General features: G+C 35.0%; 1 protein-coding gene across 1 annotated transcript; it reads left to right on the top strand.

Moving 5' to 3' along the window:
- Positions 1-663: 663 nt before the first annotated feature.
- LOC123678201 (protocadherin-16) lies at positions 664-18,540 on the top strand. Its single transcript, XM_045615098.1, has 8 exons — positions 664-1,198; positions 1,993-2,076; positions 8,432-8,894; positions 10,246-10,496; positions 12,025-12,542; positions 15,696-16,156; positions 17,586-17,859; positions 18,367-18,540. The coding sequence occupies exons 2-8, from the start codon at positions 2,004-2,006 to the stop codon at positions 18,451-18,453; spliced, it is 2,127 nt and encodes a 708-aa protein (XP_045471054.1). The 5' UTR covers positions 664-1,198; positions 1,993-2,003; the 3' UTR covers positions 18,454-18,540.
- Positions 18,541-23,321: the final 4,781 nt, after the last annotated feature.

Here is a 23,321-nt window from a genome sequence, read left to right as displayed (position 1 = left end):
ATTCATCAATTTGCCTTAAAGAAATCAGTTCTGACAACCAACATTTTTCAATGCAAAAATCACTAAATTATATTTATGGAAATATTTCATTAATTTCAATGAAAATGCAATGCATTGGAGAAAATAATGTATAATACTCGTACAGAAGGCTCATTCTACCACTCGTTCATTCCAAAACTCGCCACTTCGTGGCTCGTTTTTGAATTTTGAACTCGTGGAAGAATATCAATGCCTTCTGCACTTGTATTATAAATAACTATTTTACTGTTATGCTAGGTTAGTTTATTTCGAAAGCAAAGACGAATCTTTCTAAAGAAAAGGTATTTATTGAAAAGTTAAAGGAGTACCTACATGTATCACTCTTGAAGGTGATTATGTTCATGAATAAAGTGTCATGAATTTTTAAAAATTTCTACTAGTTAGGTCTGGAACTTATTTAGTAAAGTGTTAGTGTAGAATCTTTGTCATTGCTTATTTACATCTTCTGCAATCGACCAATTCTGATTATGAAAATTAGGGGGGTCGGCTGTGCTTAACGAAACTCACCAAATGAGCCTTTGGAATTGAGCATTAATTATGGAAAGCGTCAGAATAGAATATTATGCAAACAAGCCTATTGCACGTAGTGGAAAGAGGGAAAGGCAGGGAAGGGAGGCAGTTAAAGTGATGTTCCCATTGCACGCTTTGTAGACACGGAACAGGTGCACGTCGAAGGAAAACAATTGTCTACACCATTTCTGATCGAGACATCCAAGTCAGCGCAACTCAATCTTTTTTTAATCCAATCGTTAAACGATATCGACACCTCTAATGTTAATTAGTGATTAGGCATGAAGCGTTAAAAGTGATTTTTCAGGATACAAACATAGCGACGTCAAACGAATCGGATAATTTTCCGATAAATACAAAGTATTAGTTATTGTGCAGAAAACCGCGAAAGTTTAAATGTTTAATAAATGATAATCGATACTTATGAAGAAGTGCTGTAACGATCGAACAATTTTTTTTATAATAAGGTGTAATTAACGTTTTAGTCAATGATTCCGTTGCATTGATTAATAACTCGTGAAGGTTCTTCACTCTGAAAACTGTGGAATTAGCATTTGCTGTTATTTCGATATAGGAATAATGTGATGTAAATAGGAATGGTATTCTGCTCTAGTTGCCAAAGAGTTCGAACAATAATCAAAACGACGTGGTGAGTATACTTCTTCATAACACAAACACTTCCTCAAGATATCCGAAAATTCGCGATCTGTGATCTAAGAAATATTGTTAACTTTGACTGAAGTAATTACAATAATTGGAGATGTAGAATGAAACGGTACGAATTTTATGTAAAATTGAATTATTCTCATATCAATAGTTTCATTTGAAAGTCTAAAATCACCAATTATCAGTATATAGTTTCAATATGAGTTTCTCCAATGATTTTTTTTTAAAAGAAATATTGATTCTTCCATAAGAATTTTTTTTGTTGATCTTTTGATATTTGTTTCAAATTTCCAAATTCAACTCGTATTTGTTTTTCAACCAATTCACGAATTAATGTTTTTAAATTCAATATTCATATTTCAAAATTCCCAGAATATGTCGGGGTTTTTAGATACTTATTTTTAAAATTAATTTTCTGATGCTTCGGCAAACGAAATTTTCAATTCCATTTGTCACGTACATATACTTCCAGACACATCCATTGTTCGATTTTTTGCAATTTGAAAAATCGCACAACACAATAGTTGTACTTAGTTTGGTGATTTTGGTATAAAAGATTAATCAACCAATTAATAGATTTTTATTTTTTAGTTCAATATTTATGTTTCACAATACTCAGAATATAATTTCGGCGTTTTAGTTATTTTTTAAATGAACTTTTCGAAACGTTCAGTATTGATGATAATAATGATGAACAAATTAATTTTTTCTTAATTTTGAAAAGACTGGAGGATCATTTCGAAAGTAATTTAAAGTGTTTTGTCGAATCTATTTCAGATGTGTTCACAATGGAAAAACAAAAGGCCACCATGAAGATCTTATCATTCCTTATGTTTTACATTAACCTTGTCGCAAGTCAAAGTAAGTTTTTAATATTCATATCTAAAAGATTTACAGACCTTTTCATACGAAATGTTAACTTTTCATATATTCAATTGATGTCGTTTTATTCCAATTTTTTATTTGACTTTTTGATAATAAATATTTCGATCTACGTCAAGCTAAGTTATCTCCGAATAGAACAAACACAAAGTGTACGTTCACTCAAAGCGCTATTTCCTCAACTTCCTCAGAATTTCTTTGTCGTTCTCATAATGATTAAGATCATCGTAAATATCCTATCGAATGGGAACTGTATATTTTATGTTAATTTATTGAGAATCAATAATTATTTCGTTTCAATATTCTCATGATGAACATTCCAGATATAATTGTTTTTTTTTTGGATTTGTATGAATCCTTTTTTGTCAAAGCAAATAAGATGTACGAATTTTCAAAATTTTCAAGTTTGTTTTGAAAATAATCAACAGAAACCATCTTCAGTATATTTCGTTCAACAGCATGTATCTTGAAAACGTAGTTTTTACAGATATATGTTTGTACAGAGTTCTCGTAGAGTTTGATGAAGAAGTTTATTTTTCACCTGAATTCAGGTTTCGCTATTATATAGGAACCAGCTCTTTTATATTTGAGATTTATATTATGGGTATGACATTTCGAGTTGGTAAACGATAAAGAATCAACTTACTCCATGAATATTTTTGAATTGGTCACAATGATCCGATTCAAAAACCCCGGGTTTTTTTTCAAACTAATAAGAAATTAGGTGTAGTGAAAAACAATCCAATATTTTTCCAATAGATGGTTTTAAGTTATCCATATCTCGGGTAGTATGAGTCCGAGCGGGTTTTACTAGATGGCGTTAGGAAGATGAGATATCGTTCTACAAAAACTTGTCTGACAGCTTTGTGATTCGTTGACTCAGTTTAGATTGAGCGCGAGTCAAAGGTAGACACTAGCAAAGAGAGAGACGCTATATTTTACAGTTTTTCTTCGATAAAGGCGAAAATGTAAGTAGCGTTTATGGTCCTGATACTGTAATAACCAATCACGCGCAATTTTGGTTTCGTCGATTCCGTTCCAGTAATTTGGATGCCAAATATGTATCACGCAATGGAAGGATAATTGTTGAGACTGACCATCAAGTTAGCACTGTTTCGATTGACCAAGAGCTAAGGATTGCATAAAAAATATTTGCGTATGGCTGGTCTCAAGAAGAAGCTTGATGTATGAGTACCACGCGCAAAAACCTCATGGACCGAATTTCCATCTGCGAATCGCTGCTGATTCACAACAAAAAACTATTTTTGAAGCGTTTGGTGACTGATGCTGAAAAGTGGATCACTTACGACAACGTCAAGCGAAAACGGTTGTGGTCGAAATGCAGAGAGCCGGCAGAAACGGTGGCCAAGCTAGGATTGACGGCCAGAAAAGTTTTGCTGTGCGTTTGGTGGCATTGGCAGGGAATTATATACTGTGAGCTGCTCCCTTACGGCACAACTGTTAACTCGGAACTGCACTGTCAACAATTGGACCGGGAAGCAATCGTCCAGAATCTGTGGCAATAGGAGAGGAACTGTATTCCATCAGGACAACGCCAGGCCACACACATCTATAAGCACTCGCCAGAAGCTCCGGCAGCTTGGTTGGGAGGTTCTTATGCATCCACATTATAGTCCGGACTTGGCACGAAGTGAATACTATATTTGGAGATAATCATCTCATTTAAATTAATTTGAAAGATTAATTGATAAGAGTTGTTTTTCCTCCACGACTTCGTGCCAAAATGTGACTACTATATTCTTGTCTATGGCAAAAATTTTGCTGGTGAAAATTCGCTTCAACAGATTCTTGTGGAAATCGACTGTCTCAATTTTTTGTCAATAGAGACGAGGACTTTCATGAGAGAGAGATGACATTACCTTCAAAATGGCAATAAGTTATTGAATAAAACAGCGCATATTTGAGACCTAATATAACCAAAATAATGGATTTATTTTTACTACACCTTATATCAAAAATCACAACGTACATTTTTGCTTCGTTCTCGAGTTACAGGGTTTGTGAAAAAAGTTATCCTTATTTTGGTTTGTGATATTCGAAAATATTTTTACGGTTAATGATACACATAATAGATGATAGAAATTAATTATCGATTAAGAGATATAGACGAGAGTTAGTGCTTTTCAAAACTGACATCCTATATATTAGATACTTGTTTACAATTATAAATTAGACACCAAATGAATTAAATCTCCAAATAAATGAAAAATATTAATATGTATATTAGGTGTCCCATTTCGAAAATGATGTCTAACAACTCAATATCTTTGAAAAGAATGAAATTTTTGAAAAACCTGTAACGTGATGCTTTTCTACAAATCTTTGGTTAAAAAACTGCGTTGGATGATATAGGGTGTTCCCATATAAACCATAAAACTTACCTATACTGAAAATAACGTTTTGGAATTTTTCGAATTTCTCGAACAGAAACCAAGATATAGCGATGATGATGAATTTATTCAGCTTGACCTCTCTAAATGAGATAGCAGGTGTTGCAAAATTTACACGGATTGCTCAACCGATTATTTTTCTTCAATGTTACCAAGAAGTTTTCGAGTAAGTTTTAATGGAAACAAGGGGAGCAGCCAACCGCACAAATATCCATGGAGCGTACTTCCTTCCTTAGACTTGCCCAAGAATGAGACCATTGTTGAGTATTCACGTTATGCGCCCCTGTAGTTATTTCTAATGTCTGTTCTTTCATCAGAAAATATCCGTGTAATATCTCCGTGTATTCTATTTCTGAATCGATACCGCCTTAATTTCACTTAATTACAGGATAAAGAAATCACTAAAATTAAAAAGCTGAGGCACCTATTTCTTTATCGAGAATTTTAATTATGGTATACATTGGGATTTCTGTGAAGTAACTTTTTGTGGTTTCGCCAAACTTTTACGGCTCCCCTTTCAAGTTTTAAAAGGGGAACGATAAATCGATATACTCGTGAGTTATATACTACGTTATCATTCCTTTTATTTTTTCATTGAACATAAATTCAATAATAACCATTGCCATAGTTTGTGATAATTTGTGCAACTTTCAAATTGAGGGGTTTATTTTAGGATAAGGAATTTGATTGATTTTTTGAACCTTTTGATACTATACTGTGATATGTAAGTTAACTTTCAACAAGAACTTGATATAGGGATGATATCACTTTCAACGAAGAAAACCCCTTACAATTGTCAATCACAAAATCCAAACTTCTCATGGCATGGTAAAAGAAATTTGACCTCTTATATGAGAAGAAAACGTTTAGATTCTGATCGAAGAATCTCTCGTCTCAGTTCCTCTAATCACATCCAAGTGTATAATAAAAAATAATTGGTGTCAATTTCCTCGTGAACTTCATCGTTTTATACTTCCTTACATTCAGTACATCTCATTTTCAACACACCATTTACATAGTCTATCGATATAAAAAAATCAGGTGAACTCACAATTTTTCTAAGAATCTTAAAATCAAGGGCAAAAAGTTATTTATGTGAAAAAATGATAATTGAAATATAATCATTGAAAGATCAAATAAAAGTGTCCCCGAATTTGATCCCTGGGGAACGCCTGAGGTAGTCGTGAACGAAAATGACCTCAAATCTTTATATTCAACGTAGAGCTCTCTATTAGCTCAAAAAAATCTAAGAGAGATGAAGTAAGAACACCATATAAACCATATCCAGATAGCTTTCTGAAAACTTAGTTGTTTATGAGAGACACTATCGAATACTAACACATACAGTAAGGAGTTGGATATTTAATTCCCATAAGTATAGTGGAGGGTTTAAAATTTGGTTATGAGTATTTCCACAAGGTTATGATTTCTACCAAATTTCGTCCCGATACCGTTATCAATTCATGAAAAAAAAGTTGAAATTGTCGAACTGAAGTCTTTTGAAGGGGTCTATCTTGATTAGATTAGGGAGAATTCTATATAAGACCTCATTTTTCCCGTAATCTCAAATGAAAAATTTGTAGGTGTTAAATAACAAGAACTTGGTGGCTACTTGCGATAACCTCTTCGAGAAATAACAAGGCCAGAAATTTTTTCTTGTAAAATTGGGATTGTTTTTACAATACAATACAATTTATTTGTTTCGTTGTTTGTGTGGTACGTAGTGCCGTCTTGTTGAAAATAAACGTCGTCCACATCAGTATCTTCCAATTCCGGCCTTAAAAACTCATTAATCTTAGCTCGATAGCGCAATCCAATCACCGTAACAGCAACCTCAAGAAGTAAGGTCCAATCACAACACCAGCCTAAAAACCGCAATAAACAGTGACGCCATGAGGATGAAGAGACTTTTCAACAATTATTCTTGGATTTTATGAGCCGCAAATGCGACAATTCAGCTTACTAACACAGCCTCCGAGGTGAAAGTGGGCTTTATCACTGAAGATGATCTTTCGATCGAAATCCGGATCATTTTGATGCATTTCAAATACCCAATCGGCGATGTTGTTGCTTGAGTTCTCTAAAAATTAACCATTTCTTGTGTTAACTGAACTTTGAAAGCCTTAAGATTTTAGTCTTTATGCAAAATAGTTTCGATTCTCCACATCATCGACTTGTCCCAAGAGATCAAATTTTCCAAATCTCCGGCAGAGAGGGTACTTCACTACGACCCAAAAGTTCTTCATTTTTATGAACTGTGACTGCAAAATGTTCATCATACTATAAATAAATTTTAACAATTTCAATACGTTGTTGAGCGTGTATCGTTCAATTTTTATTGATATCGTAGTTTTTGCAGTTGAATATCGAAAGATATCACCTTCAAAAGTGACAGCTATCCAGATAGCGGTCTATTCAATTCAAAAGCCCTTATGTGCAATATTTTCGACCGTTCATTTCCCAAACAGAGCTCTATAGATATCATTTCGTCTCGAATTTTTAGGTACCGTCTGATATCGAATACTGAAAAACTATGATATACTAGATGAAAATTGAAACGGAAACAATCAAAACTAATTTTCATTACGAATGAAATAAATAAATCGATAACATAGCATAGGGTTGACAACACAAACAAATGGCTCTGTTTTGACCGCATTTTCAATGTCAATACAGTTCATATCTCCGATTCACCATTAATTACGGTGTCCATGAAGTTAGCACTCACTTTTTCGAGAATGAAGAAATTTTGATTGCATTTCTTTAGAAACCTGTTAGTAACATTTGTAGCAACAAAATTTTCAAGGATACTAGAAGGATACTGGAAAAAAAAATATCGCATCCGCATTCACGATTTTTTTCTCGAAAAATATGGAAAATAACACCCCTAAAATACGATCTTAAAATCTCTTAAATTCTCAATTTTTTTGCTCCCAAGATCTTCGTCGTTAAATATTTGTAACACAACATTTCCGTTCGAAACAAAATCTGTAATAGAAAAATACTACCCCTCATGTGGGAATTTAGCACCCCATATTGCTGACAGTTCTCAATTTTTTTTTGTTTCGAGAGTAACTATCCGTAACAAAAATATTTTTTTTTTCTAGAGGAAACCTGATGTCGTGCTCGAAGTTACTTTATGTATAGGATACGGGAACATACATATTTACGAAAGCAGTTAGTTCAATTTTAAATATAAATTATTTTCGAATCAATATTACTTATATTAGTTATATTCGATTGAAATAATATTTTAATTAGTCATCTCATTGGCCAGAGGAAGAATTAGCAGATACACGAAGGAAAAAAACAGTTACTATAATCAAGTAGGCCTATCGAAAGCAAAAAAAAATAGAAGTTTTTAAAATATGGTGCAACTTCGCATTTCAGGGATGTTATTTTTCTATTACAGTTTAGGTAACAAACGAAATTTATTCTATTACAAACAGTTACTAACGAAGTAGGTACGATCGGTAGTAAAAAAAAATATAGAATTTTTGAAAATGTGGGTGCTGACATCGAAGTGTAGGGGTGATATTTTTCCATTATAGGTTAGGTTAAAAAAAAAATATTTGTTACAAACAGCTACTAACGATGGACTTTTAAAGTGAATTATTTTTTCGAGGAAAATCGAAAAAAATCGTAAAGTTAGTACCTCAGCGGAATGTGATTTTTTTCTGCCAGAATCCTTGAGGTACAATTGAAAATTGTAGCGTAACTAATGAGTTACTAAAGAATGTAAAAAAATTCTTCATTTTCGAAAAAGTGGGTGCTAACTTCACACACACTACGTAACGTCATGTCATTGCTAAAATGAATATACAATATCAGTCATAGCCCTTTAGTAGAACCTAGTAAATTAATTCAATTCATTTGAGAGTATTACAAAACAAACCTAAAAATATACTTAATGTTTTTTTCAGGCCCGGTAGCAGACAATCGATGTTTTCTAGAAAGCGGATCATCGTCAGAAAGTTTCTTCGTACCAGAAGACCAACCAGTAGGTTCAACGATAGGCCAAGTGAGAATAGTAGGCGATCCAAGACCTGGAGGCAACATCGGTTTACGACTCAAAGAAGCCGATAGTCCGGTAGCGATAGCTCCTGGAACGAAGAACCTCACACTCAAGAAACGCCTGGACAAAGAAGGCCTAGAAGGACCTTCATCTGTCTTCGTCAACCTCATCTGCGACAGGTTAAACACTCCTGATCCTGGCTTCGCTATCCCCATTAATATAAGGGTGACGGACGCCAATGATAATTCCCCTGTTTTTATAAACGCTCCGTATACTCTCAACATATCCGAGGTGACTGTGGTTGGAACCAGGGTGCTACAGGGCGTCCATGCCGTGGATAATGACCAGCAGGGGCCCTTCTCCAATGTGCGGTGAGTGATAATTTTATTAAGAACTAGACAGTTGAGGGGTGTATCAATAATCGTGAATTATACCGCGAGAAAATAATGATAGCTATTCTTTCGGAAGAATAATCGCAAACGAAGCTAATTCGATAATTTCAGATTTGTTCTCGTGTTTAGCCTATACGCGTAGGAGAGAAAACTCCCCTTGCAGTCGGCTTTCTCACTCCCCGCTGAGGTGAACATTGACTCAATCCCTGATATTTAAAATATCATCAGAAGAATATAATTCGTTCGTGTCCGGTCCTTGTGGTGCCTCTGGTCCTCGTTGAGCTTCTGGTCCTCTTCCACGCGATCCTGTTGATCCTTGGACCTGTCCATCGTCTTAGGAGACGACGGTTCCTCTAAGGATTTTCTCACCTCCCCCGCTGTACCTGAAAAGTCAGCTTTTTGCTTTATAGTACATATACTAACTGACAAAGAAACTGCAAGAACTGGAGAATTTTAATTTTTTTTTTGGTAAAACATGGATAGTATAGCAAAGAGTAAATGATTGAATCTGGAGAAAAAAATCTTGAAGGTTTTTACATGTCAACAATTTTTGTTACTTGAATATTGTAGTCGTTTTTTGCAAGTTTTTTAAATTTTACAACAAACCAGCTATTCGAGGAGATCCAAAGTCGTTGTTTAGTTGTTGTTAAAATGCCCAGAGCACGTGTAGGCGGAATATATCGCCAGCTAAGTGAATTTGAAAAAAGTCGAATTATTGGTCTACGAGAGGCAGGGTTGTCATTTCGAGAAACAGAAATTCAACTACTGTTATGAGATGTTGTCAAGCGTGCTTTGATAATGCTCAAAATCGAAGAAGAGTAGGCACCGGACGTCGAAGGGGCACACATGAAGTTCAAAATCGACTTCTAAGACTTATGGCCATTAGAGACCGATTTGCGACAACTCGATCTTTGGCTGATGAGTCGTTAGGAGAACAAAGCCATCCTGTACCTGTCCGAACGGTTTATCGCCGGATAAGGACTATAGCATTATCGAGCCCATCTTGTGTTACCTCTGACGGTTGAGCATCGCCGGCAACGATTTCAGTGGTGCAGAGAACGTCAACATTGGAATGTGATATGGCTTTTTTTTTTGTAATCCCAACGGAACTCTGTTGGCCCCTTGTTTATAACAACATATATCTCCTTAAAATCGGTCAGGCTGTAATCAATATTATGCATTACGACTAACAAAAGGGCGTAAATCAATATTACACTCTTATTGATATCTACACCTTTTACTACAATGAAAAATATCGTGTATTAAAATCAATATCGCAATACCACCCCAACATTTCAATTCTTTGTTTGAAAGATTCCCATCATTACAGGTACTCGATCAGTGCAGGTCCGGACTATTTTGAGTTCGAGAACGAGCTCGAAGGGACGCTGGTTTTGAAGAAACCCCTCGATTACGAGAGCCTGAAGACGTTCGATGTGCATATAAGGGCGCAGGATCACGGTGAGCCACCTAGGACTGCTGATACGGTTCTGACCGTTTACGTGATGGACGCCGATGACCAAAATCCTCGATTTCTGGACGACCGGTATACGGCGTCGGTACGAGGCGCCGATGTTTCGGGTATGTAAAATTTCTCCATGCATACTCGATCAATGAATAAGTCATCCAAGTTTCGGGCCTACCAGTAAAAAAAGAATTTTTCCAAAAATATTCGAATTTTGTACAGGGTGGGCAAATAAGCGAGGTAAGCGGCTGTAACTCAGGATCCACTCATCGTATAGACTTGCGGTAAAAATTTTTACCACTAATGTGTACGAGAGAACACACTGGAAATTGTTTTGAAGTTCATACCTCTACCGTAAGGGGGCGTAATAGCTACCGTCGAGTAGAAAAATGAATTTTACTCGAAAATGTTTCATATGAAGTTGAAGAAAAAATATCATCACTGTAATCCTTGGAAAACTCTCTATATTTTTGAATTGTCACTTTCGATTTTACGACATCAAATGAGGGTAGGTGAAACGGAGAAACCTGACTGATTGAAATGCCTGTTACTTCAGTTTGGCTCAACATTTTTGAGAAAATTAGATCTCGTCTGAAAGATAATGTCTTGTCGATTGAGGACAAAAAATACTCATGATAAATTTGTTTTTGCTGCTTTCGATAGGGGGCGCTAAGTCAGAAGTTCATTGTTTTTTCCATTTTGCTCCGAAATTTCAAATGTAATGATAAGATTTTCTTAACAGAAACAGAAATTCCATCAAATTTGCATGAAAAAACCTAAAGGTCGCAAAGCGATAATTTCAGGCGTTATGAAGTTATGTCCGAAAGAAGATATTCTTCAACTGATGCACTGCGAAAAACCAAATTGTGTCTTTAGGTTCTGACAGAAACATAAATCCCATCAAATTTGTATGAAAAACCAAAAGGTCGCAAAGCGATAGCTTCAGGCGTTCTGGAGTTATGGCCGAAAGAAGACACAATTTAGTTTTTCAGAGCATCAGTTGAAGATTATCTTCTTTCGGCCATAACTCCAGAACGCCTGAAGCTATCGCTTTGCGACCTTTTGGTTTTTTCATACAAATTTGATGGGATTTATGTTTCTGTCAGAACCTAAAGACACAATTTTGCACAATCAAGCTCGCCAAATAACGTCAAACAACCGATTACTTGGATTTCAGCAGGTAGATACAGAAAATAATAAATATTCTGCTTATTATAAATTAGGAAAAATATAGCATTCCAAATATTCAAATTTGCATATTTAATCGGGAATCAATCAAATAAATATAATTCATTCAATATAATATACATTCATAATGATATAGTAAAATTATGGATTTGAAAATTTATCATAATCCGACAACGTAATCTAACCATGTTGGGGACATGTAAAAATTGCGTATACTAACTCTATCTATGTTTATCACTTTATGTTTGCATCCAATGTAACCAATGAATCTACGCAAGTAATATTTGAACTCATAGGAAGCGAAACTAGAAGTGTAGGTTGAATTCATTAGAGAACACTACTTTTTATGACGGCTTTCTTAATGTTTTGAGGTATTCTACATGACGAGAGGAAATAATTAGCTATAGTGTATTCATTGTGTTTTTATTGGTATCTTAATTATAACTATTGCAACAGGTACAGTGCTGACGGTACAACCAAAAGACATCAGAGCGGTGGATCAGGACAAAGGATTGAACGCCCCTGTATATTACACGTTCAACGGACTGGGTCCAGACTACGAACTGTTCAAGATCAACAGGAAGACCGGGAAGGTAGCTTTGGCTAGAAACATCACCGACGGTTCCTTGAGGCATCCAGCTACCATAGTGATCAGAGCTACCCAAGAAGACAACCCTGACAGATACGCCTTGGCCACCCTTACGGTGAATAGGGAAGGTGGTGTTAGTGACGGTATTCAGTTTTTGCACGAGGTTTTTTTTATTTCTGTGGTAGAATCGACACCTACGGGAACAGTGATAGCCACTTTGGCAAACAACAGGCCGGGACAAAGTTTGAAGTATTATGTTTCCGATCAAAATATTCTGAAGACGTTCGCTCTTAATACCAAGGGGGAATTGTCGTTGAAGAAGATGCTGGACTTTGAGGAGAGGCCGGAGTATTCTTTCAAGGTTTTCGCTACTGATGGAATAACGGTAAGGGAGAATGTGATTCACAATTTTACGTTATTTATGTGTCCAATTATTTTTTATAGATGAATACAAAAATTTCTTTTTTCCATTCGATTTTTTTGTAAAATTGAACATAAATAATTGGTGCATCGCTAGATGAATTATTCTCTAATGCACAGATAATACATAAATCTGGATCGTGCGAATATTAGCGTTTGTTAATTTTAATTTTGTTCGAAATATTGCGTTGGAGAATAAAATATTTTGTATTTTTCGCTTCATTTCAATGCTCCCCAGAGTGTTCTTGAATTGGAAGTGCAAATGAAAATATCGGATTCCTCGAATCATTAAAAAAAAAGTGTTTCATTTTTTTCAAGGTTTTTCTCATTCCCTACATATTCCAATTCAAAGTTTTCATTGTGTGATCTAATTTTGAACGTAAATCTACTGCGAGATATTTTTTTTGAAACAACCCATTCTTCTTTCCTCCAGAAATCTCTTTCTGAGGGAACATTAATGGTTTAGAAAAACGTGAAAAAAAACTTTGATCCACTAGGTACTACATATTTTGATTTTCTGCTGTTTTCTCGGATGTACTACCGATTTCGAGAAAAAAAATTCGAACAATTCTCTTGTAATCCTCAGGAAAATCCGAATTAATATAAAGATCCAATAAGTGAGCTGGGATGAAAAAATCGATTATAAGTTTTGGTACTTATTTACCAAATCTGTAACGAAGATTAATGAAGATTCAATAAACTGGTATAAAAAAAGCGTTTGCGGGATTCCTTGAAATTATCCAAGGAATCTCTCATTTTTTCTTTTTAATTCGAATTTAGGAACGCGAGCTTCGAACGGTCGAGTTGTTCACAGTTGAGGGCAGAATTTAGCGTTTGACAATAGGGGACCAGCTTGTAGTAGAGTATTCCTTGCCAATGACACCAAATACACAGCAACACCTTGCTGGCCGTCAATTCTGGCTTGCTTATGCTCTGGGCCGCATTGTTGTCTTTCGACCATGATATCTTGTCGTACGTCACCCATTTTTCATTTCCAGTCATCATCCTCTTCAGAAATTAGTTTTTTGTGCCAGAACGTGTAGCACCCATATATCGAGCTTTTTTTAATCCAGCCTTCAGCAAACTATTCAAAACTGCTTTATGCTCGACTTTCAGCTCTTGAGTGATGATATGATTACTAACATGATAGTCTGTTTCGATATTTACCATGATTTCATTGACATTCTTGACGATAGGCCTACTAGAGCATCGTGCATCATTCATCTCCAGTACACCAGAACAGAATCGCTCTTACCATTGTTCTGCAACACGAACCAAAATAGTATTGCCTTGGTGTATATACATACAGGATCGCAATTATTGTTCTCTGTAAATGGTTTACATATGGTCACCATTATGCTTGGAAGTTTAAAAGTTCCTTAAGGTGTCGAAGGCATTTAATTCCCAATTGATTTATAATTGAACCAATTTCTGTTGTAAATCTTAAGAGATGTAGGATCCCAATTATTGTTTATTAGTTCCTTGAATCGTTACAACGTCGTATCGTTTAATCCGATGTGACTAGAAAGTAATGAGATATACTTAGTTGAAAAAATGCGGGAAATAAGAAATAATTTTATCTACGACTGCTTTATTCTGAAGGTATTAGACCATTGAATGTGCTGCATTTATGTTACGTAATGAAACTCATTACACAACTCAAATTTTATTACGTAACAATTTTTCGGAGAAGAATTCAGATAGTAAATTAAGTTCTACCTAATCAATAACTGGCACTGCTTCATCCATATAGGATGGAAGTCTTTCTGAATCACTATCTTCTGAAACACATCAAATATAGTATTTTTTACAATCAAACTTGATGAATTCTGAATTATCAACTATCAAGCGGGGGTTTCAAGGGGGTTTTGACGACAACGTTTAGGTACTCATATCTATAATGTGAGAAAAGGAGGATTTATATCGAAGTTTGAATCAAATTACTCGAAATGAATTTTTTTATTATCAATTTGATTATGCTTACCTTATCTTATACTGGGTGTTCCTAAACTAGAGTTACGAAGGAAAATAACAGATTTCTTGAATAATTTCAAAAATAAAAACTCCCATCAACATGAGCCCGCACACGTTTTGTTTTCGAAATAGAGGGTGTTTCTTGTAGTCGTAGTTTTTATTAATTCTTATATCAGTTTATCGAATCTTTATTAATCTTCGCTACACAGTGGGTAAATGCGTATCAAAACTTATAATTAATCTATTTATCACAGCGTACTAGTTGGATCTTTATAATACTTTGAATTTTCCTGAGGATTACTAGAGAGCTCTTTGAATTTTTTTCTCGAAATCGATAGTTGATACAACAAAACTACAACAAACCAAAAAGTGTAGTACTGGATCAAAGTCTTTTTACATTTTTCTAAACTACCAGTGGTTCACCAAAAAATAGTTCTAAAGGAAAGAAGCGGGCACTGTTCTAGAAAAAATATCACTTTGTAGATTTGCATTCGGAATCAGCATATCACATGATGAAAACTTTAAATTGGAATATCTATGCCAATTCAAGTTAAGTATCTTGTAAAGGAAGGTGCTATGAGAAAAAAACCTGAACTTTAACACCTGTATCTCAAGAACAGAGCGTTTGCCAACTCATATTATGGGAATTTTTTTCTGAAAATGATCAGAGAAATCTGTCAATTTCGGGTGTAAATATAGTCAATTCACAACTGATATCTTTACAAAATAAATTGCAATTTCAATGAAACACAATCAATTGTACATCACAGCCCAGACAATTTTTCTAAGCGAATTACTCAGTTCAGTTCTTTGATAACTACAGTATTGTAATTTTTTGATGAGAATGATACAAAAAACGAAAACAACCCCAGTACCCCCATTTCTATAAAGCCCTTGTCAACTAGTCACAAAGTTGATAACAACGTTGTGTTCATTATAGGCAGTCTTAGATAAAACGTTGTACTATACATGTATATGATAATGCATCATTTCTATATTCGTGTGCTTACATAACTCGTGCTACGCACTCGTTTGCAACTGACACATATAATAATGATGCCTTTAACACACTTGTATAGTAAACAACTATTCCCCAACCCAATTTTTTTTCATATTCACCCAAACCTCATCTGATCTCTTCCAGAACGACTCCAGCCTGGTCAACATAACCGTCGAGGATGTCAACGAGTGGGAACCCCGTTTCAGATACCCGCATTACGAATTCTACGCCACTGGCGAGCCGAAAGAGCTCCTGGGTAAGATCGAAGCGGCGGACGGTGACAAAAACGACAAAATCACTTTGACGCTGTTGGGAGTCAACGCCTCCTCCTTCTTCATCACTCCCATGGGAGAGCTACGTCTTCGTGGAGATGGAGGTAGAAACACCGGATCTGTGTCTTTTGAGGTCGTCGCGACGGATAATGGACGTCCTCCCAAGTCCTCAAAGGTGCCGGTGTCGGTGCATTTTCCTGGAGGTGAGAATTTGGCTGCTGTTGGTACAAAAAGGAGTGGAGCTGGGACGTCCTTGCTGCTGGTCGGTTTGGGGACCAGTTTGACACTGCTCGCCGTACTTGTGGCCTTCTTGGTCGCTTATATTTATAGATCGTAAGTATACGCCGTTTCTGAAATTTTTGACATTGCAGAAATCATGATTTTGGGCAGTTGCTAATCCGTTTCTTTCATTGTACAGTACAAAGTCAGTGTAAAAACGAAGTTTTGCGTTGAGCACACTATAGATATCATCTAGAAGGCTTTATTTCTCTCAGAATATTCTCCTTGGAGATAAATACACTTTTCCATACGTTCAAACCAATTTTCAGCAGTAATATTCCTAGGACATTGATAATAGACAATCGAAAGCTCGTTATACTTGGTAACAGCCCGGAGCTGAAGGAATTATTATTATTATTATTTGAACTGGGGTCGTTGTGACTCGGTGAGCCTTCCGGGAACTGCAGCCATGTAGATCTTTTATTCTCTACTCTACTCATTCATGGAAACCCAAGGAGGTCTGTCAACGGCGTTGATAAAACTGACAACCTCCATAGGGCCTTGGCCGTTACCTCTCGGGTATCCAGGACCGGCTTCTCCATACGAATGGTTCTTAGGCCAGCCAGCTCTGGACACTTGCATACCATGTGTTCAGCTGTTTCTGCTCCTAATCCACAGATCCTGCAAATCTCATCTGCTGACTTTTCCATGCGGTACAAATGATGTTTGTACAGACAGTGCCCCGTCAGCAGTCCCACCATCACCCGAAGCTCGGCTCGCGACAGTTTCAAGAGCTTTCTGGTGTAGGTTGGTGAAATCATCACGAATTTCTTGGCCTGAGTAAGTCCAGGAGTGTTTGTCCAGTAGGTTATCCTATTCTTCAACTGTCATTGCTGGAGCGCTGTCTTATATTTAATCTTTTCCTAGTCCACAGAAAAACTCAGGTGTGAACTGAAGGCATACTGTCAGGTGAATAAATGTTCGTATATCATTCAAAATTTACTGTGGTACGTTGCTCTAATGGTATAGGAGCCACATGTCTGGTTAATGCGAAGGAACAGCCGACCATTTGTTTCGAAGTGCTTTGAGTGTGAACAATTTTTGTTGGATTTCGTTCATCTTAGAAGAATTCAACGGTAGCCGGCTGTTTAGTTTTGGGTTCATATGGATATATCCAAGATTTCATCGAGGAGACTTAGGATATCCAAGTCTCCTAGACATCTGTGAGACCACTCAGAAGCTTAGCGTTTGTTCGAGTTGGTTGGACTGGTGTGGGTTTTATTATTGTGTCTTGTCGCAACTTTACACAGCATTGTTAATGTTACACCCAGCAGCGAATGGGATGGTCAACATGAAAAAAGCCTATGAAGTGAATTTTGAAACTAGACTCCAATTCAGGAGCGTTGACATGACCCAAGATACAACTGTGGAGGCATTCTTAACTGACAAATCAACTTTTGCGAATAATTCACATCATCTTTTGATATTTCTCAATACACTAATTAAAAAAAGAATTACCATGAAACTTTCTGAACAATTTCAGAAAAAGAAACAATCGACGAGAACTGCCCACTCTGCAACAAGAGAAAACTTCTTGCAGTAGTCCAATATCAGCAAAGATGAGCAACCCCGTTTTCAACGACAGATTGAGAAATCCAACTGCAACAGCAATGGGCGGACTGCCCAACCTGGCTACACAGCTTAGCAAATCGACAATTCCAAGTCCCAAAGTACACCCTGCCCCACCACCTCCAGTGTGGCCCCATTCAGCCACCTCCTCTGTGAGAGTGAAAAAGTTGAGTTGGGGAGATGACAAGGTCAGTATTTGTTGAATATTCTAAGATATCTATGATCTGCTTTCTGTTATCTCATTATTTTGAAAAAAAAAAAGATCGGGGGTGTCCTTAAAGATTTTTTTCTCTAAGTCTAATAGTTCTCGAGATGCTTTTAAGGTTCATAGATTCGTAAAATCCTGCTAAAAAGGCGAGCAAGCCCCTGGATTCTACGGAAAAAATTCCTGTATTATGTTTTTATATTAGAGCTTCCTCATCAGTATTAGCGGAGATATAATTTTCTTTCGATATCGCCATTTTTCCAATTTTCACTTATAACACGAATACAAAAGAAGGTGGTCATAATGAATACTACTCTTATTAGTTTTTCAGAAAAAGAACGAGAATAGGGTATCAAATTTTGTTTTTGTCTTCTCTTATTTAAAAGTTGTAGTGCCAAAACCTCGAAATTTACCCACCCTGAACAATCAAAATTGATTCATTTTACTGGGGTGAGTGTGAACGTACTAAAAATATTAAATTTTTTTTCAGACTGACTCAGGAAGTTCAGAGAATCTAGACAACATCGACGTCACACCGAAAGTAATGGAAAGTACGAATTTAACAGTTTACTTCTAAGAAATTCTACTCCTGAGGAGTCATATCCAATAAAGAACATGTAAATAAATAGTTTTTTATGAAGAAAATAAATAAGTAGGTTTGTAAGTGTTTTTGTATGGGTTTTTTTCACCAAAGTTTTATAAGCACGTCTTAAATTTTTTTAATGTTGGGCAATAATCTTTGAACATCCCAATAAGCTCTAGACTGGATAACTCAACAGAAATCTTGTCTATATGATAAGAGCATACGAATATCAGTCTCTTCATCTTCTCTCTGCAACACAGGTCGAAATTTTAAGTTCAAAAAACGGTGTGCATTCAATATTATTGATTTGAAACATCAACAATGAAATAACAAATCTGTTAGATCGGGAATCAACGGGAAGAATTTTCTAAAAATATACACGTAGATCAGAAAAAAATATTCGGTAAAATATTTTTCAAAAGCAATATAAGTGTAAATAGAAAAGAGACATTACAAGATTTTTTGTGGGAAAACGAAATAAAGTTAACAATTGAAGATATGGATTATAACCGTAGAAATTTTCTTCATTATACATATTTTCGCAACAATGACAATGAAATTTTCGGAGATTATCGAATTTTTTATCCCCGAAAAATTGGTTGACCAACAAAATAATGAACCCAAAGTAGGTCGAATCGGTCTATAAACAGATCGTTAGATATAAATCTTGGACTAATGTGATTTGACTAATGCCTAATCCTTCAAGGGGAACGAAGAAAATCATTGTTTGGTAACTGATTTCAAGCATCGATCACCAGGAGCACTTCATGCATAAAAAATGTCATGCAAAATTAGTTTTTAAAGATTCATCCGATACGAGTGGTGCTTCAATAATAAAATCAAAGAGAGAGCGACTTTGAATCAATTATCAGGATCGGATTCAGATCATCGAGAAAATCATTACTCCATTTTCACTGACTGAGCAGAACAAATAGTTCTTCCTTGAATTTGTGAATTAAGCATTTGGTCAGAGCTAGTTTCTGGTTTTAAGTTTCTTTCCGGAAGCTTATAGTGAAAATACAATTTGGAAGAATAATGTTTTATAATAATTGAATTCTCAGATGGTATCATAATGAATGAAGGTGTTCCTAAAAGTTCATTACTTCAGTCAGTGTTTTCCTATTTTTTTTTTTATTATTCCCTTTATTGTAGTAAAATATTATATTGCCTATATAAAAGATGAATCATATAATGAAAACCAATATAAAAAACAAATGATATCACTTAAGTAAAATTGGCAGATTTTATACCCTTGTTCAAAATATTGAGGAAATTTTTCAAAAAATATATCGTATGAACTTGCAAACCATTACCTCACAACCGGGAAGCATATAGATTTCTACTTGATTTTCCTAATGTTCAATTTCATGAAGGTATGTCATTGATGATCTACGTTTTTAAAATTTGATTATAATAATGTGGTTTAACAACTTCTTGTTTACCAAATCCCTTTAAAATAGCTCTCATAATTTTCGAAATCAGTTCAGGACGTCGTACTACGGACGGACAATTTTTATATTCGTAATTTGGATTCTATCTATCTATACATTCCAAAACGTCAAATGTGAAAATTTTAGAACGGGCTAAAATTGTTTTCCCAATGATTTATTTTTGAGAAAATATACTTGGATAAAATTTATTTTCCCCTTTTACAGATATATTTTTTCGACGAAGAATAATCAGAATTCAGATACTATTTTTAATTCCTTATCTCATCATCAAAAAAGGAGTCAGGTTGCAGAACACCCCGCTAATTGAAAAAAAAATTGTTAATACAACCTTCAATTTTAGTTGACTTTCCCTTTTACGGAAACTTGTTGAGTGATTTGAATATTTTCAATTTCTTAAATCAAAAGTTCTTGTATCAAAAATCCCTTTTCTTGAGTGAGTATTGCCAAATAAATTGCTTGTTCAAACAACCCAATTAATTCGTGAAATATACAGGACGGTTCACAATGAAGTCCCGTATTTTTGAGGCTTATAATTTTTGATAATAGAGCCATAGGGTCCTTAAACTTTCTGCATAATATTCCTTATATCCTCAAGTTTTTTGTGAAATAAGAGATATGCCTCATCTTACAAGAAATCCATAAGAAAATTTAAATTTTCGACAGTGGTTTTTCTCTATGTCCAAGATAAGATTATAATAATAATAATAATAACATATATTCATCATCAAAGTTTACATATACATGAATTAAACAAAAAGTACTCCCTCAAATTAAACTATCGATTTATATGAGGGACTAATGACATGAATATATATCCAGATACATTTTTTTTTTGGATTCTAGAGAAAAAATTAATAGGGCTTGATGGTCTTAGATCCATGTTTTTATCTCTTTCAAGAAGAGATAATCGAATTCAAAGTTTCCATAGACTTTACATGAGAATAGTTAGTTATAATACAAGTTAGTGCAGAAGGCATTGATATTCTTCCACGAGTTCAAAATTCAAAAAAGACCCACGAATTGGCGAGTTTTTGAATGAATGAGTGATAGAATGAGCTCTTTGCAAGTATTACCTTCACATCATTATCTCTAATTCACTGAATTTCATTTGTATTTAATGAAATATATTTCCATAAATATCGTTAAGTGATTTTTGCATTGTGTTGTTAGAACAGTTTTCCGTACCACAAATTTGAAAGATAATAAATAAATCCGTGGCAGAAGAGTTGCGACTACCAACATACAATTATAAATAATATAACCATGCAATCAGTGCGAATCTTATATACCTATTCTCGCACGATTTTGTTCTACAAGATGTGACAGAATGAACGGATTAGCATCAGAATTAAAGAAAATCTATTGAGGTGTTAATGTAATTACAATCTGCTATTTGCATAAGTCTCACTTATCTCTTGTTTTTAACTCTCCAACAAACATTGTGAACCACCCTGTATAAATGTCAGCAGCTACCTTTCTGAGAATTAAATGACTATTTGCAGTTACCATTTACTCTACATGAGCGATGTTAAGTTCAGTTGAAGACGTGAATGCCTACAGATAAAAGTAAATCTTCAACACCTTATCTACCTCTTCTGAATGCACTCATATAACCATTTTTGGGCGGATTTTTGAAAAGATTGTAGTACATACATTCTGGAGAGAATGTATAATGTGGGTTCAAAAACAAGCGAAATCAGAGTAAGACATCGATATTGATCTTTATTTCCTTTAATGAGAGTAATTAAGTGATCTGTTATTTGTAACGGAAATGTAATGATTCGAAAATGAAACCATTCTGTGACAATCTCTTATGGTTAACGGAGATCCTTCCTCATCGTATTCCAATTAGGGAATGGATGGAAGGAAGTGGAAGTATTATCTCCTCAAAAATGTATTTTGTTTTTATGTGAAATGATTTACCTATGTGAAATGTTTTAATTTGAAATAACTATCATCAAAAGGAAATGATAAAAAGACTAAAGTACAGTCGGGAGCTTTTAAGCAATCGTTCAGTATTACGAGTTTGAACACCACGATGTTCATGTGGGTACAATTGGGTCAGTGCTGTCCTCATTTGTTTCACGATATTTTGCTTGAATTTTCGATGATTCCGATGGAGTGATCAACACGAAATTTCTCTTACTTAAAGCTTATATTTACTTGCAAAATCTCAACTCAGAGGAATCTGTTCTCCTAAAATATAAGTTCCTTTTTTTAAATATTTTTCTTTAAGTTTCGGTGGTTTCAATATGATATTTCGCATGAAATTCCAAGTTGTTGTACTCAATATACACGCAAAATCTCATTCAGATCGCATCTGTTATTACGGAACAATTGAATATTTATTTTTCAATATCAATCTTAAATTTGCTACGGTTTTCATGAAGTGAACAGCCAAAATTTCAACAGGTTAAGAGAGTCACCCAAATATAGAGTATTTTTTTGTCAATATTCTTCTTGAATGTTCTCTGATTGTGCTCACACGAGTAATATAAAATTTTGCCAGAACACCACAACACACCGAAATATATCTTAACGATAGATAAAATAGTTATTTATAATACAAGTGCAGAAGGCATTGATATTCTTCCACGAGTTCAAAATTCAAAAACGAGCCACGAAGTGTCGAGTTTTGGAATGAACGAGTGGTAGAATGAGCCTTCTGTACGAGTATTATACATTATTTTCCCTAATTCATTGCATTTTCATTGAAATTAATGAAATATTTCCATAAATATATTTTAGTGATTTTTGCATTGAAAAATGTTGGTTGGCAGAACTGATTTCTTTAAGGCAAATTGATGAATTGACAGATAAAGCCGTGGCGGAAAGTTCGGAGTACCAACATAGAATAATAAAATATAACCATGAAAACTGTGCGTTTCTGATATATTCTCGCACGATTTTGTTCTACAAGATGTGGAAGAATGAACGGAATAACCACAGAATTAGAGAAAATAAAGTTTGAAACCGTTATTTTAGATCTGAATGCAAATTTTCATATCGACCGAATCCATAGTCCGCAGTTTCAAAATTAACTGGAAAATATGACTTCGGATGGCCATCTTTAAAAAACTCCTATAGTCGGAATATGCTCTTTAACGAACTTAACAGCGGCATTCGAGATCCAAAAGTTCTTGAAAAATTTGAAGTTTTTCGTTGGGGAGTTCGAGTAGTAACGCGAATTTTAGTATACAGTCGATGCATTCCTGGCTCAAAATTCGAAAATAACAGACATTGTGGCGAAATGATAGAGCCATCTACCTGGAGAAAGAATTCACGATTCTTCTACATTTCACACATTAACAACTAGATAAATCTTAATTGTGCGAAAATCATTTTTATGAGAAAGATGTGATTCGAGCTGGGTGAAAATTATAACAGTTCAAAAGTGAATTGATTAAGCGC

This window comes from Harmonia axyridis, chromosome 4, assembly GCF_914767665.1.
Source record: "Harmonia axyridis chromosome 4, icHarAxyr1.1, whole genome shotgun sequence".
NCBI classification, from domain to species: domain Eukaryota; kingdom Metazoa; phylum Arthropoda; class Insecta; order Coleoptera; family Coccinellidae; genus Harmonia; species Harmonia axyridis.
The sequence above is the reverse complement of the archived record's forward strand: the minus strand, read 5'-3'. Positions and strand labels throughout refer to the sequence as shown.